Source organism: Natrix helvetica (genome assembly GCF_964273705.1).
Source record: "Natrix helvetica genome assembly, chromosome: 2".
Taxonomy (NCBI): domain Eukaryota; kingdom Metazoa; phylum Chordata; class Lepidosauria; order Squamata; family Natricidae; genus Natrix; species Natrix helvetica.
This window is the reverse complement of record NC_138552.1, coordinates 222,488,901-222,506,351: the sequence shown is the minus strand read 5'-3', so window position 1 is coordinate 222,506,351 and position 17,451 is coordinate 222,488,901. Positions and strand designations below refer to the sequence as shown.

Sequence of the window (17,451 nt, the reverse complement as noted above, 5' to 3'; positions counted from 1 at the left end):
AGTTTGAATATAGTTAAGTGTTCTCCTAGCAAGATCTTACCTGTACCTGTTGAACAATCTCTGTATCTTCTGTCTCTGTTGCCTCAGTAGCAGCTTCAGGTTCTGGATTGGGAAGTAAAAATTAAGGCTTTTCAGGGATTACATTTTTAGAAGAATATTCTTAGTATTTTCACTTCTGTTTCTACTGCTGGTATAATAAAGGATGTCAAGGACACATAAATTGTTAACACTAAAATCAATTATTCTACAGTGTTTCTCCTAAAACACACACACACCCCAAAAAAAGGCCAAGCACTGTTTTGAGCACATGCGTTAAAATTAAGCCCTACCCCCAAAATTTGGCCCTATTTAAGTGCAGGCTTTCCAGAGTGGACAGCGGCAGTCTTTTTCGGGTGGATGGCAACCAGTAGCTGGAGCGACTGTTACAGGTAGGCAAGTGTGCATGAGGCACATGGGTCATGTCACTCATTCTTTTCGGCCATGAAAGAAGCGGCCCAGTGGCCAGGCGAGGCATGTGGGTCACATCGCTTGCTCTTTTGGCCATAAAAGAAGCCACCCAGTGACCAAGTGAGGCACATTGGGCGAGTGGGTCAGTTCTTTTGGCTGTGAAAGAAGCAGTCCGGTGGCCAGGCGAGGTGCGTTAGGGGAAAATTAAGGCACACCTCGAAAAGAAGGCCTTGCCATTTTTTGGGAGGGCCTAAAGAAAATAAGACCTGGCCGTATTTTCGAAGGGTAGACAGTTGTTGCCCTCTTGTGAAAAAATTGCTCTTCAGTTGTTTTAAATCATCATATTTTCTACTAAGACAATTATTTAAATTGGGTATGACATTTTCTAACTCATTAAATCACATAATACTCATACATATTCATTTACATTCAATTTAACTTTCCTCTAAACCCTGACGTCGACCATTTACTGTCCGCATGAATGAAAAGAACTGAAGATAGTAACAAAGTACATTTTTACCAGTAAGCAAATTTGAGTGCTTGATTCAGTTTGAATAATTAAAATCAATACTGCGTAGTTAAATGTACTTTTAAAAGAGCACATTCATCAATAGTACAAGGATTGAAACATTTAGCTGACCTGTAAGAGATTGGCTGAAGAAGAAAAAATCCCCAGAAGATGTAAGCACCAAACTGTATGATTTATAACTAATTTTTATACTGCTGACTATCAGAATCAGATGGCAGTATTCCATAAAACAAAACAAAAAAATCAGAATAAAACATACTGTAATATCAATTAAAAATTAAATCAGAACTGTCAACAATTAAAAAACAGGTCACAAAAATGTATCTTTAATGCCTTTTTAAAGTTCTCTAATTTCATCAGGAATTGCATCCCCAAAATGAGCAGCGCAACAGGGATGGTACTGAGCGGGAAGAACTTTAGGCTTGCTTTTAGATATATGTATAATCTCTTTGCTGAATGCATTTCTAGGGAAAGTAATTTTTTATCAATTAGAATAACTTTCCAAGCAGTATTGAAAAAACATGTTTTCCCCTATTTTGGGGGAGGATTTCAAATTTTGTGCAAATAGCTGCATATATAACAAACTGTAGTACAACCACTTGGGACAGGATTGCCTTCCTCTATGTCACACTTTTCACGTATATTATATGTCATGACAACCTTGTTGATTATACATCCTAGTACTCCATACTAGAGGTAAGAATCTAGAAAAAAACATATCTGACTCTATCATGACTTGGTCTCATCTTTCAATTCCTAGTTCTTCTGCTATTCCTGGTTCTTCCATACCAGATGTCCCCCACCTCCAGTCCATGGTCCGTAACTGGTCGTGGCTTGTTACCAGTCGCAGCCTATTGGGAACCAGGCTGCACAAGCAACTGGTGAGCTCACAAAGCTCCATTTGTGCATAGCAATAGCACTTAAACTTATACACCACTTCACAGTGCTTTACAGCCCTCTCTAAGTGGTTTACAGGGTCAGCCTATTGCCCCCAACAATCTGGGTCTCATTTTACCCACCTAGGAAGGATGGAAGGCTGCGACAATCTTGAGCTGGTGAGATTTGAACTTGCATGCATGGAATTAGATTGCACATGTGAAACCATCCCCTCCTGCCCACTGGCACTTGCCACAGTTAGTCCACAGAGGCAGAAAGGTTGAACTTCCAGAGTAAGGGCAAGAGCAAGTGACAAGGACTGAAGGATAGGAGTGAATGACATAAATATTTTAGGAAGAAACCATTGTGGAATCTTTCTTGACTGGAACTGTAAGGGAGAAAAAACATGTAACAAGTATTCATGTTTTTGGAATTCAGGGGTATGTATCTTTGCCTATGTGTGCTTCTTTGGAAACCATTATAATAATGAACACAGCAGAATCAAATACTTACATAATGTAGGTAATTTAAATTAACATGGAAGACCATATGTCTTAAGTAACTCTACTGATTATTTTAAAAATCCCCACTATTCCCACAACCATAAAATCTGAAGTATTTAATGATGGGGTAGAGACCTTTAGAGTAATATAAAGAGGGATGCACCTGCTGCAGTTAGCTGGCTGATGATTTAAGCTACACTCAGTCCATATGTGATTTTCCCAGACTGTATTCCCAGCAGTAAGGAACTTTTTTTAAAAATCTTTCTATGCAGAAACATTTATACTGCAGCCAATCTTAAAACGATAATGCCCATGGAGTGTAGTATATTATACTAAAGACATAAATCAATACGTTGTTCTTTTCAACATATTGAATCATTTACTGGTACTTCCTTCATTTCTACAGCTGCCTATCTAATCCAATTGATTCTGGGCCGCAAATCCAGTTTGTATTACCAAGCTTCCCCTTGGTTGTTGAAATAATTATGAAAAAAAAAACCAGAAATAAAATTGCAAAGAGGATCTTGATCTTCCTTTTTCTCCTAAAACTATTAAAACTGTAGTATGGAAATACCTACCCAATTTGTGCAAAGAGAAGCAACAATGAATACTGTAGATATGGTCTGTGGGATTGAAGAAAATTTCCAGGAAGGATGATGACAATGATCTAATTTGCTTTCTGTTCCACTCCATTTAACCTGCTATTTTCAATATGCTTCTCAGGCTAACCTAGGTATGTACTGCATGGTATATACACAGACATGTACACATTTGGATACAAAGAATTTGTACTGATGATTAATTTTACTTTAATTAGCCTGAATAGAAAATTGGATACATTTACTCAAAGATATTAGAGAATTTTTTTCAATATAAATGAAAACTTAGCACTTAGCATCTCAGAGGAAAACAATATGAAATTTAGAACCATCAACATTGATTCTAAAGTATTCTTTCCAAGAAAATACTTGCGCTAAATGTATTTCCATGGATGTTAAGACTGGGAAGAGGAAAAGTCAGTATTTGAAAATCGTAATGACGTTTTAAAAACTGAACAAATGATAGCTCATGGAATGGTTAACTACTTTAAATGCCAGGGGCAAGTTGAATACATAGAATGCACACTTTCATCCTAAAACTGATTGACAGAGACTATAGTGGCAATTGCAAGAGAGCATATATCTCTTTCCCTGAATAAGAAGTTCTAGGGCAAAGCAATTTAAGAACTAACAGCTCTTAGTTGTCAGTAGCACAGGTGCATTACTTAATAAATAGTTCCCCAGGTGTGGTACAGAGCCAATTTAGTGCAGTAGTGAAGGTATTGGATAGGCTTAGTCCTATTTCAGGCACAAAAACACCTGGGTGACCTTTGGCCTATCACACGCACCAGAGGTGGGTTCGGACTGGTTCGGCCGAGTACGTAGTAACTCGGCCTGCCACACCCCTGAACCAGTTCTATTGTCGGAAGTGCCATCTTGATTTTTGATTCTGCACATGCACAGAACAATCATTGCAAAAAATTAATTTTTTTCCTTTTCTAATGTTGTGCGCATGGACAGACCTTTTTATGTGCAAATGCACACGTGTGTGGAGCAAAAAACTTTTTTTTTTGCAAGCTGAATTGGCAGTAATGCCAGCAGGAACCACTCCTGACACACACTCAATCCTATGCACTTTCAATCCTAGGAAAAAGACTAGACCAGGGGTGTCAAACTCGTGTTGGCCATGCCCACTCCCATTTTAGTGAAGGGGGGAAGTCACGATGCCCCATGATGACAATGTGACACCTCCAGTTTGATACCCCTGACTAGACAAACATTAAAAAAAACACTTGCTAAGAAAACTGCAAGGACCTGTCCAGGCAGTCACCAGAGTCAGGATTGCCACACACAAAAGTCTCAGGTGAGCTTCAGGTGGAAGGTTGAAAGTCTTTATTGGCCAGAACCTTACTTGGTCAAAATGAAACTTGTCTCAAGGTAGATAAGTGTTTTCAGTGATTCTTTTCCCTCCCTTAAGCTTTTTTACTGTTCTTACAAGTTATTTGCTGTAATTTCAGCAAATGAAGATAGGACACCTATATAGACTATCATGGGAGTGTGAAGTTTAAGCGGAATAAATAAAATAGTTTTGTTTTGCAAAGTAAGATTTTATATTTTGAATAAATTAGTATGGATTGTTCTTTTTAGGATCCTTTATCCAGGATTATCTTTAATACACTTATTTATATGTACAATTTATACAGCTATCCATATCACACAATGACCATGGGCAGGAAGAAGAAAAGAAAAGAAAAGAAAAGAAAAGAAAAGAAAAGAAAAGAAAAGAAAAGAAAAGAAAAGAAAAGAAGCAGCTGGGTCTTACAAAAAAAAAGCATCCCATTTTTAATCAATGGAAGCCACTTCAAACCAAACAAAACCATGTTGCTAATCAACGGAGTTTTTCTTCTATTACTTCAATGTCTGTAGCTTTGCTACTGATGGCTTTGAAAAATTAATGTGATGAGTTATGGAAGGTATGTGGGAAGTACAGTTCAGCTAAGATCAGGAGCAGGGCCACATTAGTGATTTGTAGCTTCAGACAGCCATTAAGGTGGACCAATATACAGTAATCTGTCTGTGTTGATTGATTTACCACCATGGCAATAGCTTGATGGTCCTATAAATTGCCATAGGAAGGGTCATATCAATCAATGATATTTATTTGGTCAATGATCAGCAACGTTTAAAAGAACAAAACTAGACTGAAGCAAATAAACACATTAATGTACTAACAACTAGCAAAATAAATTACACCATATAACATTAACTCCTCTATTGCTATGTTAATACCATTGTCACCCAGATGATAAATCTAATACAATAACAGATGTAAAGTAAGAATAAAAACTAGATATTCACCAACAATCAGTTAAGATGTATTAAACCAAAAGTAATATTTAAAACAAAGGTACAGGTCTTTAATTACATCTTACTTTTATTACATTCACATAAAATTTAGTGATTACACTGCACACGTAATGAATGGTTTTATATACATCCTAAAGGAGAAGGTTCATGTAAAATCTATCTGTCCTCCTAGGGAATTTATCTATTAGGGGCACAATATAGATTGACGTGATGTCTCTATAAAATTTACAATGTAATAGTATATAGAAGATGGTTTCAACATCCATATCAGAGATAGTTAACCTTTTGGAGCTTTTGGGTTCAAATATTCTAAGTGCCATTAAATATGGGGATTTCCAGACACAAAACACTACTTGATGGAAAGGGGGAAATAAAAAGTCCAGTACTTTTCTCTAAAAATGTCATAAAAAAGGAAACAAAACCTGAAGTATAAAGTCATTACTTTCAATCCTGCAGTTTGCTGCTCTGCGCAGCACTCATTTCAGTGACTCTACCTAAATCATTGTTATACATAGTTGTCTCAAATGCATTTATGCCTCCAAATGGAAGCAGAAAGAATGCCAAAATAATTTCCCTCAAATTCATTACCCATGATGCTGCTGATATATTATTTTTAAAATATAATTCTTAAAAAGTTATGTTCAACTTTGTCTGCATCATTTCATCATCATTTTCTCCTTCATCATTTCTTCGTGTCTTTTCTCCTTTGCCTCTGTCTGAACCTCAAGCAATTTACCAGCTTTAGAGGCAAACAGGACATCAATATAAAATCAAAAGGGAAAAAGATAAAATGCACTTGCCAATTGCTCGTGAATAGTAAGAGCCAAATAGGTGCGATAGTTGGAGCAGTGAAACGAGATTGGGGAGACTCAGCTCCACCCTCATCCATTAACAAACCACCAATAGGTTGCTACTTCTTGATAGGTTGTCAATGCCACAATGACAAATATACTGGTTTTTATTTTGTTGTGTTGATGTTTGCTTTGCAAATTATCTCAGGAAGTATTTTAAGCTTTTTTTTTTTTAAAAAAGTAATGAACATTGGCAAATTGCTATTAAGACCCTTAAACCTTCTCCCTAAAATGATTTTTTTTTGGGGGGGGCTGAAGCTTCAAAATTAATAGTGTTTATTCAGTGGAAAATAATAATGGGAAATTAATTTCACAGTGTCGTGTGAAATATATTGTATGATCTGGAGTGTATGAATACAAAACTTACCTTCATTCAGAAGCTCAAAGCAGCATCCACAGCATTCCTTCCTCATATTGTTCTTCACAGGAAGAACTTTTGAGGTAGCATTGGCTTTTTTAAAAAAGTCCCAATTAATAGAAATGTTGGCTTTAAATACAGACTTAAGATTTGGTAGTTACTGCCATCACTTCTATGTACTGGTGTCCACTAACCTTTCTTTATATGGTGCACTTTCTGTTCTTCATCTGGAGGCTTTGGGGCTGACCACGCTGATGGAGTTGTCCTGGGAAATCTTCCTTCCGTGTAATCTGATGAATGAGTGGGTTGATTGACTGCAGCCCAAGTATAAAGTTGATCTTGCTTTATTTACAAGACAAAAATAAAATACAAACATCATGCATTTTCAAAGCTATTATCTCTCATCTGCTTTTAACAATGCAGTGCTGCTCCAGGCTTTGTTTTCACATTTCACTTCATGAAACCTAAAATTGAATTTATTTTTTTAAAAATCTTGAAAAATCATGGTTCTATGTTTGCTGAGTTACCAGTATTAAAAAGTTCATCTTTATACCTGTCTAATAAATAACATTAGAATATTAACTTAAATATTTTAAGTCAATGTTTCTTGAAAACTCAATTGTATGAACAAGATTATCTTGATTTTGTACAAAGAAAGACTTCGGGGAAATCCCAATTACCTGTGAACAGGGTAAAAGACTTATACCATAACATTTAAAACTAAATTGTGTATATGGGACAGCACATACTGAACTCAGAAGCAATTAAAGGAGTTGCTTGTTTGTTTATTAGCCCAGTCAATTTAGTTCATAAACATGATGCTATCCTCATGTTGACATGGAACAATACTTTGGGAATAGAAAATCTAAGATGAACTCTTTGTTGACTATTAAAAAGCATAAATTGTGAATAACAACTTTGTCTTAGAATTTGACCAAATTTGATGGCATATTAGACTAGGATATAATATTAGTCAGCTTGTTTGCTGAAGTTGCCATGATAAGATTTGTTAATTTAACTTACCAAAGCTGAAAACTGTAATTTATAAACTTATAAGTACTTTTAAAAGTAGTGAAGCTGTAACAGTATTATTTCTGTAATAACTGCTGAAAATGTGACTGTTATATCCCAAGTACCTTGTGTATTACTATAAAGGAAAGATCAGTAAAAAATACTATACACATTTATCTTTAAAAGCTCCCTTTATGCAACCCTGTAGTTCCTATTTGAGATATTTTAAAGGATTATATAAATTAATCTGGGGTCTAGGAAGAAATTATAAAGTCTTCTCTGAAATTCACAAGATAACCCATTTCTATTTTCCTTGCCCAGTAGTACTGGGAGCTTTTTGGAAATGGCAACCTTTATACTTTATAAAACCTCTTTCATGCTCATGCATACAAAAAGTTTTTGAAACAAAACCCAACATAACTGCTGAAACTAAAGCAAGAAAACGATCAATTCTTAATACAATATAGCAATATGGGGTTCTTAAACGATTTTATATTTTACGATTTTATGATATTTACGATATTAGCATGTATACAGCCTTTTATCACAAAAACCAAACATTTAACTATGACATTTATATATCATAACTTCCTTTCTGATATTTATCTTGATAAATCAGACAGAGGTTTACCTTTGATACCTTTGCAGAAGTCATTTTGGTTTACAAGGAAGTGAAGTTCTTTATTGGTACTGTCAAATCACCAAATATATCTATATGAACCATCCAGTTTTTCTTTAAAACTTTCAATAACAATAACACAATAATTGTAATAATACCAACTTTTAATCTGTTATTAAGCAGAGTAGCCTTACAAGTTAATTGCTCAGCAAACAACTGTTTACAAAATGTATATAACATATCCTTTTTCACAATGATGTCGGCTTCTGGTTTAAAACTGCAGAGCTATTTTACAAGGGCGAGGCACCCCATTTGCCTGCAGAATCTGGAGAGTGCATCCAGTTTCTAATCAATACAGCTACTGCCTTCTCTCATTACATTCACCCAAACAGTTCTAATTTTCTCACAGATCTACCTCTATTCTAGTTTACAAAACAGTTACTTCCTATTGATAGGAAATGACATTGTTAACTGCAATGTTATCAGTTAAAGCCATAGAGTACTTACGTTAAGAGCAAACCAGATGAGACCTCCAAGCTGAATTATAGGAATGCTATTGTCTTGTTTGTTTCTATACTGACATAGGCAGACTCATCTTATGAATAAGTAAGTAGCAACTAAAATCTTACAGCGCAGTTTGCAGTAGATATTTTAACTCCTAGCACTCTCTGTTCACAACAGTTTCAGCTCTTGGAAATTCCTCAAACAAGGAAAATTTAAGAGTCACATGTGATGCAAATTGAATTTAATCAATTCATACTTAATCACTTGAAACAGTTGCAGGGACCTACAGTGACTTAGTCAGCAATAGGAGGGAAGGAAGGAACGAAGGAAGGAACGAAGGAACGAAGGAAGGAAAATAAAAAGTACTGGGAAATTAAAGAACAAATATTACCAAAAAATCTTTTTTCTTGCTTTTGGCTTTGAAGTTTCTTGAACATTTTCCAGTTCTTTTTTCAATAATAAAAAATGCCAGGTATAACAGAAGAACAATGTCATTTCCAAAAAGCCTCTTTGTTTTTTAAAAACATTTGTTTTTGATTAACAGATACCCTTATTGCAGTCATGTTCTTATTGCAAGCAATTGGAGATAAACTTTCAATGTCCATACCACTGATAGGTTTATTTCAGAAAGATTTAGCAGTGCATCCTGCTAAAAAATTTGTTTGCTTCGTAAAGCCTTCCCAAGATTTGTTTTGATACCTAGTATAAAGAAAGTAAATTCTGAGAGTAGAATGAACTTTTGCAAAATAAAGTTTCTCAGAATGTTCCTGCTTATCTGCAAAGTAATATATTTCAAAGCAAGATTAGAACAGAATCCCTAAGTAGAGATGGACCAGCACTGAGCAAGATGCTAAGCAGTCTGGTGGTTTGACTTATCCAGAAAATTCCATTCTATGCTATTGTGAGGAAAGAAAGACAAGAAAACAGACATGCTCTTATTGCAGTCATATTCTTATTGCAACCCATTGGAGATAAACCTTCAATGTTCAGAAAAGTGGATACTGTTCATTAGACATGAAGTCTCTTGGATAATACTCAGAGCCTGCCAGTGACTCAGTTGACAGGAAAACTGGGATGAGTCACTATTCCTGTCATTAAAATGCCATATTAGGAGGAGAATGACATGACTCACACGTGTATCTCTCAGTTCTTGATGCAGAATCTGAAATGTGGCTCACTCTGGAAAAGCTCACACAGATCTCCCAGGCAGGAATGCAGAATGTGAGCGCACCACATGGATGCTGAGATTCAGGGAGCCTTTCAATAAGAAATGTGTCTTCGTTTCACAGCAGATTATAGAATTTTGAGATGAACTAGACATAAAAATATGCACAGACTGTCCACAGCTGCCAAATGTAATACCTTAAAAAGACTTGCCTGTGCCTGCTATGGATAGCTTTTGAGCTTCAATTCATGTGTCTATTGGTGTGCAACTCCCAAAATGCAAAGTTTGACATAAGATTGATTACGCTACTGAGATTTTGCTGTGTGCATACAAACTGCTGTTCATAGGGCACAATATGTCTTGATTTTGTTGCCAAGGTTTGTTTGTTTTTTGTTTGTTTTCTCAACTGAAAGTGTCAAGACATCCTTTCCTGTCCCACTGAACTAAGGATGTGTGGATAAATTATTTTATTTATTTGGGTTTTGTCCTGTTTATTTCTTTCTTTCTTTGCTTGCTACTATTCTATTTTGTCTTTCATTCAGGACTTTAGGGCAGAATATTAAAATGGTATTAAAAATAAATGATACTTCAGACTGTTGCTTGAAATATTGTTTGGATTTTTTTTGCTGCAAATTCTTTTTTCCTTGCAATTTGGATTTTAAATGAAACTTATCCATCTGCCAATTGACATATAGGCCTAGGATGGGAAAATACTAACTGAAGTGACTTAAAATAGGTCACTACAATTTTTCTATGTATTTCCATTATTTCTTATGGGCACTTTTTATTTTCTTTTAAAATATTATATTTTGCAAATTTTTGCCAATTGCCAATTTTGCCAAGACAAATATTCCAGTCTGCCACTGACAAAATGCCTGAAAGAAAGCATGTTATATTTTACTCGAATAAAACATATATTTTCTAAGTATATCCTGAATTCAGATTCTGCATGATGTTTCTAAGCGTAGTATATGTTTCCTGTAGGCAGTCAGCCTAGTAAATAACATTGACATTTTCTTCCTAACTAAATATTAACTAAATATGCTTTGTTAGACATTTAAAATAAATACTAAAAGACATATTTGCCATTAAAAAGCAATACTTTAACTTCTAATCAATGCAACTCTTCCATACCAGGATGTTCATTTATTAACCATTTTCAAGAGGTCTTGCAAATACTTTAAGCCTTCTATTTATACCCTTGCTAAGTTGATTTTTTACTTTTAAGTACGTGTATGGGTCTAAAAAGTGGAATGAAGAGAAAGAGGAACAAACTATTCATACTTCTGACCTGTAGATGGCTTGTTTTTAAATGACTATGATATCTAATGTATTATAATAAAATTCAGTTGATGGATAGGCAGTGTGCAAGATTTGCTGGGAAGTTATGGCAAGATACAATAGGTCTATTCTAAGGAACAATATAATGAGTTATTTGCACAAAAGAAAAAGAAAAAAAACATATATTGATCTTTTGATAGTCTTGTTATACATATGCTTGGACAACAAATATTACTGGGAAGAGCTATGTCTATTCAGTAACAACAGAATTCCAAGCTGAATAATTGTCGGACCTGGAAGCCATCTTTTACATTGGGCCTTCAGGCCTGCCACATTTTCTGCTGTGGGAAAACAGGAAGGGAGATTATATGGAGTATGGGTGATATATAGTCTAAATAACATTCTTTCTCAGAGAGTCAAGGACACTTTGCCCTGCAGTTGTGATGGTGGGACTAGGAAGCATCTCCAGTTTTGGACAGTGACATGTGAATGCTGGGCAGGGACTTGAACTTTCTTTTGGGTGGGGAAAACCTGGAAACTTTGAGATTCGGGTTTTCCCAGGTGTGCCACTATGACATCTCTAATAAAATGGAACTTTGAGAAAACTTAAGCCTGGGAATTTTCTTTTGTTTGGGGTTGTTACTTGGAATAACAAGAATATTAAATCAGTGGTGATTTAAAGAGGAAGAGGAATGCAAAAGCTGATGAGATAGTGAGCTGACAGAATCATTGAGAATCAGACAAAATACAAGTTTAATAAACTATTATTATAAAAGCTTCTTCATTTTATATTACTTTGTCTATTTTATGCTGCTATCAGTTCTTGTTTGCAAGCAAATGGTATTTCCTGCAAATATTCCAGTGAACCATTGCTGTTAGTTTGTCATGCCATTGTTTGTAGTCAGTCTGTGTGATCTTCCTGCAACAGCAACTGTAATTAAGTTGTCCTTTGTTTCTTCAGCTTCTTTTCAGATATTTATTTAGGTACCACAAATAAATAGAGGGTAGTACTGAATTCAGGGCAGTCTACTATGGTCTAGATTGCAGCTATCATTCTATTTGTATTAACAGATGGCTCCAAAGTATATATCTGAGAATCTATGTTATTAGTAAAATCAACTGATTGATGACAGGGCCTGGTCTTGTACTATTATTTTCCTACTATGACTTCCAAATCCTCTACCAAACCTCATTTTATCTGAATTAATATCTAAAGAGACTTCTGAAAGGAATGCATCGAGAGATACCACTAAAAAGTAATGCAAATAAGTTGTAATAGCAACTACAGTTATGCCTGTAGTCTTTGTGTTATAATTATTTTTGTTGGTTTTATTTAATTAATACATTGAATTATTTAGTAAATATAATTGAATGCATGGCCTAGGAAAATGAAATAAAGCAGAAGAACAATTTATCAATATCTGCTGCTATCTTGCTAACACTGTTTTCAAACAACCAAAACTATGATTTTATACATGGACATCACCAGACAGTATCCACAGCAATCAAATTGACTATATTGTTGGTAGAAGGAAGAGGAAGAGCTCAATTACAACAGCTAAGACGTGGCCAGGGGCTGACTATGGAACAGATTATAAATTGCTCATATGCAAATTCCAAGTAAAATTAAAGCAAAAGAAAGCCAACCAGTGTCCACAATATGGTCTGGAGCATATGCTACCATTTTCAAGGAAAACATTAGGGATCACTTGAAGTCCTGTATATCAGTAATGGTGAACCAGAAAAACTGTGGGATGAACTTAAAGAAATTTTATGAATATAAAAAGAGTCTGCTGGCAAAGAAGAAAGCAAATTGGATGTTAGAACAAATTGTAGAAATTGCCAAGAGGAGAAGCCCAAGCCAAGAAAGATGAAGTTCTTAGGAAAGAACTTAACAATGAAGTTCAGAAAACTATTAGAAGATACAAATTATGTGTCTATCCCTTCAAAGAACAGAATTGCATAGGCAATGATTTTCCTTGTGATACTCTATGGAAATGGAAATTGGACTCTGAAGAAGCAGGATAGAAACTGTACTCAAGCTTTTGAATGTTGTTATTGGAGAAAGCTGCCATGGAAAACAAACGAATGGATGACTGAAGGAAATGGATAATTGCGTTCTCATTTGAGGAACAAATGACTAGACTCAAATTATCCTACTTTGGATACATTATACAAAGACTGAACTTCCTGGAAAACTCTAAAATGGTGGGAAAAATGGGAAAAAAGAGAAGAGAAGACAACAATCAGCAGCAAGAAGTGGTGGGTTCCGGATCCCATTGCAAATGATACAGTGCAACGGGGCCGGGCGTCCACCACATGAATGTGCATAGCGCACATGCACACGAGCACATGCGTACTTACTGCCCGCAGTGCTCCGCAACGCATTGCACAGGTGCCGTATGCTCCATGCACATGTACGGAAGTCCCCAAAACCCTAAATACTGGTAAGGAGTGCGCGGGCGGGAAGGTGGGCCAACCGGAGCATCATACCGGAACGGTACCTGGTGCTCCTGGCAGGCACCGGTACGCCCGTACCAGGGCATACCGGTTGTAGCTCACCACTGGCAGCAAGACTGACAGATCCAATTGTTTAGTGGTGAGGGGCACATTATATTGGAAGATATGAAGAACAGTTTGGGAGCAGATCTTTCTGGAGAAAACCTATCTTTGTGATTGGTAAAAGTTGACACCTGTTTTATGGCTTATCTACTCAATCAATCAATCAATCAATCAATAATATACATTAGTACAGGGGTAGTCAACCTTTTTATACCTACCACCCACTTTTGTATCTCTATTAGTAGTAAAATTTTCTAACCGCCCACCGGTTCCACAGTAATGGTGATTTATAAAGTAGGGAAGTCAATTAAATTTTAAAAAGGGAAGGGCTTCAGTATAGGACAAACCTGTACCGCCCACCATGAAAGCTGGAACGCCCACTAGTGTGCGGTCAGGACCAGGTTGACTACCACTGCATTAGTATATATTAATTTATAGGTAATTCTCAATTTAGGACTGCTAGTCATTTAGCAACCATTTGTAGATAAAACAAACCTCCCCAGAGTTACTTAGTATCTATTTTCAAAGTTGCAATACAAACAAAGACACACACACACACACATAGTCAAATAATCACATTTTGGCCACTTGACAACTGAGTCACCTTTATGCCTACTCCATCCTGTAGTTACGTGACTATGAACTGTAACTTTTTTTGCCAGTTTCTGGTGTTTAATCCAGTGCCTAGCAAAAAAACATCTATTAGGGAAAATGGATTTGCTTAACACCCATAGCATTTGCTTCACTATCACGACATTTTCTTAAAGACTGCTGCAAAAACTTCAAAAAATCAGGTCTGATCATGTGACGCCACGACTTACGATAACAACTACTTAGAATTGTCATTCCAGGCTTCATTACAGTTGTAAATTAAAAACAATCTGTGTTGAAAAAGCCTATGTTGGTTAAAAAGTAGGGGTAGATGGTACAAACTTTAAAAAAATGTAAAGGACAGCATATCTTATGGATATTTAAATGACAATTCAAAGTAAGTATCTTAAGAAATACTTAAGAGAATGCAAAGATAAAAGAGCAAATTATCACAAAAAATTCTGTTAAGTAGAAACAAGAGTTTATGCTATGGCTTACATCAAATGCTGGTGCACTTTGTTGTGCATTCTGACTACTTGGTTCTCTGAAGCAGTCACTGAAGGGGAGCAAAAGACCCATTGCAATGATCCAAGAACAAAGCTTCTCTGCTTCTTCTTGGGGTGCATTCTCCTGCTGACTGGAGAGCTTTTCTAGCAGAGTTCGCCCTGGAGGAAAAGAAAAAGGTTAATGAGTTAAGGTTAGAGTTATCACTATCTGTGAAGCATCACAATCTGACAAGTAGAAAATATTATCTAACTCTTCAGATACTACAAAAGGGACATGGTGGCTCAGTGGCTAAGATGCTGAGCTTGCCAATCAGAAAGGTCAGCAGTTCAGCGGTTCAAATCCCTAGTGCTGCATAATGGAGTGAGCTCCCGTTACTTGTCCCAGGTTCTGCCAACCTAGCAGTTTGAAAGCATGCTTTGGTGGGAAGGTAACAGCATTCCGTGTGTCTTCAGCATTTAGTCATGCCAGGCACATGACCATGGAGATGTCTTTGGACACGCTGGCTCTTCGGCTTTGAAACAGAAATGAGCACCGCCTCCTAGAGTCAGGAATGACTAGCACATGTATGAGGGGAACCTTTACCTTTACATGTGAATAAAACACCTCTTCAAATACTTTACTATAGCTTATATTTGATAAGCATCAAACACCATAATCTCAATATGATTTAGATAACACCATCTTGGATATGGATAGGCTATTTTGGTACAGTAACTGCTACTTTAAAAACAACAATGTCAGAGAATTAACTACTAAATTTGGAGACCTACAGGATCATCTGCAAGGAGCTCCTTTGCTTCAGTTATATCTCTTGCATGCGTCATAGGCACATGGAAGTACATTGGAGGATTATATCAGCTATTTGTGCAAGCTATTCCATAGCTTCCTCTGCTGTAGTTAAGTGCTCAGCAAATAGCAATGCCTTTTTGTAATTTAATTAAATTGCTGCCACAGGGTATTAAAACTTAATTTTTCATCCTAAAGTTCTTAAATGTAAAATAGCATTTCACCTATAACCTATTGTTTATCTGGGAAGATTTATTGGATGAAACATCAAGCTTATTTATAGACAAATATTCCAAAATGTTCTGCCTGACAGTAAAAGGTGGGGGAGGAAGAGAAAGAGATTGAGTATAATTATCACAAACTATTGCTGTACTTATAGGGGGAAACTTTCTTCTACTGGCCAGCTTTTTTCTGAGCTTTATAAGCTCTTAAGAGTATGATTAGAAGTGGGAGGTTGTGTGGTAGCAGCAGCCTACCAAACAATGCTTTTCCTGCACTGCAATCAAATTCAGCCAGGATTTTAGCTCTCAATGAACTGGAACTGGTTTAAATTGAGATATAATGATATAGCTAACTTCATTGCCCTTGGCCATCTTAACAAAAAGCAACATTTAAAAATATGTGAGCTTAAATAAATAAAGAGAAGATTTTTTACATAAAAGCTCATAAACGGAACTACATGAAATAAGAAGAGGTCAACATGGTATAGTGGTTTAGGTCTTAGGTCGGAAGAAGGCAGACCCAGGTTCTAACCCAACCTTAACCAAAAAGCGACAAAAAGGTTGAAGTGGTGACTGCAATAGTGCAATGAAAGCTCCCACCTCCATTTTTTTTTAAAAAAAATTGCAGCTGCCCCGTGTTGTTTTAGGCAAATTGGTCCTCCACACAACTCCCTCATAAGGCTCTTGGGAAGAAGAAAAAAAACAGAAGATCCTGCTATGCCCATGTCCCTGAACATCGTGTATAAAAGATAAGAAGCAAATCTAATAAATAAAAGTAAAGGTAAGTTTCAAAAGTCAGTTGTAGTGAGATATAAGTATTAACTTATGGGAGCATTTTCAGTTGTAAAGAGGAACATGTGTACTAAACTAGAAACATATAGGTTGTCCTAATTTCACTCCATGTAATTCTACATACAGTCTTTGTTAAATCTATTCTATTCCATATTTTAATTTAAACATGTTCAAAATTATACGTACTTAAAAATCCATATTATCTTTGAAACCATGTCCCTGAAATATACAATAGCCAACCCCAATTCTATGGGCCTTTGCGAAGCTGTGAAGTCCTGGCTCATCCAATGCTATAGGTATTGGTGATTAATGATTTTGTGATTTTACTGAGCCTCGCTGTGGTTTTATCTGGTCTTTCTCGGTTTAGTGGGATGCTTTGTTTTTACTTTGTTCACCACCCAGAGTCTCTTGCACTGTCCAGTTAGATGATTGCATATTATTAGATTAACTAGCAGGACTAAAATAAATATTTTCTTAAAATACACACAAGTGTTGAAGGATTTTGAGTAGCAAAATCTGACGAAGTTCTCTAACCCACTGCCCAACCTAGGAAAAATGAATCAGATGTGTTAGTTTAAAAGAGTAAAAAAGAAATGACATTCTTGAGCCACCCCCTCAAGAAACATGACGTGGCTCCTGTCAAGTTGCCAGTCTGCCAATCTTTTTATAAATAAACCTCAATTTACCCAGATTCATCAAACGGATTAGTCTGTTTCTGCTGGAAAAACAGCAGAAAGTTCAGTTTATGCTTACATCAGCACATAAACACAATATGGCAATAGTACATAGAAGCTATCAGAAAGGTTCAAGGAAACAGGAAAGGTACCTAGTCCTGGGAGCCTGCCAGCTTCTTAATACAAAAGATTTGAAGATGGGTTTTTACATCCCTTACAATGAATATTACTTTTAGAATGGAAAGATTCCCAATAGCAGGAAGGAGGC

The 17,451-nt window shown here is 36.1% G+C and overlaps 1 protein-coding gene across 8 annotated transcripts in view; it reads right to left on the bottom strand.

Annotated features, from left to right (window-relative positions):
- Positions 1 to 17,451, bottom strand: part of FMN2 (formin 2) — a 199,895-nt gene that overhangs the window by 154,973 nt on the left and 27,471 nt on the right. For all 8 annotated transcript variants that reach the window (XR_014174411.1, XM_081941726.1, XM_081941730.1 and 5 more), the window contains 3 exons: positions 14,702 to 14,868; positions 6,665 to 6,812; positions 41 to 102 (listed from right to left, as the gene is read on the bottom strand). Coding sequence is in view for 7 of the 8 variants with exons in the window: in XM_081941726.1 (XP_081797852.1) it covers positions 41 to 102; positions 6,665 to 6,812; positions 14,702 to 14,868 (377 nt within the window). In the remaining variant the exon portion in view is untranslated. The remainder of the gene's footprint in view (positions 1 to 40; positions 103 to 6,664; positions 6,813 to 14,701; positions 14,869 to 17,451) is intronic.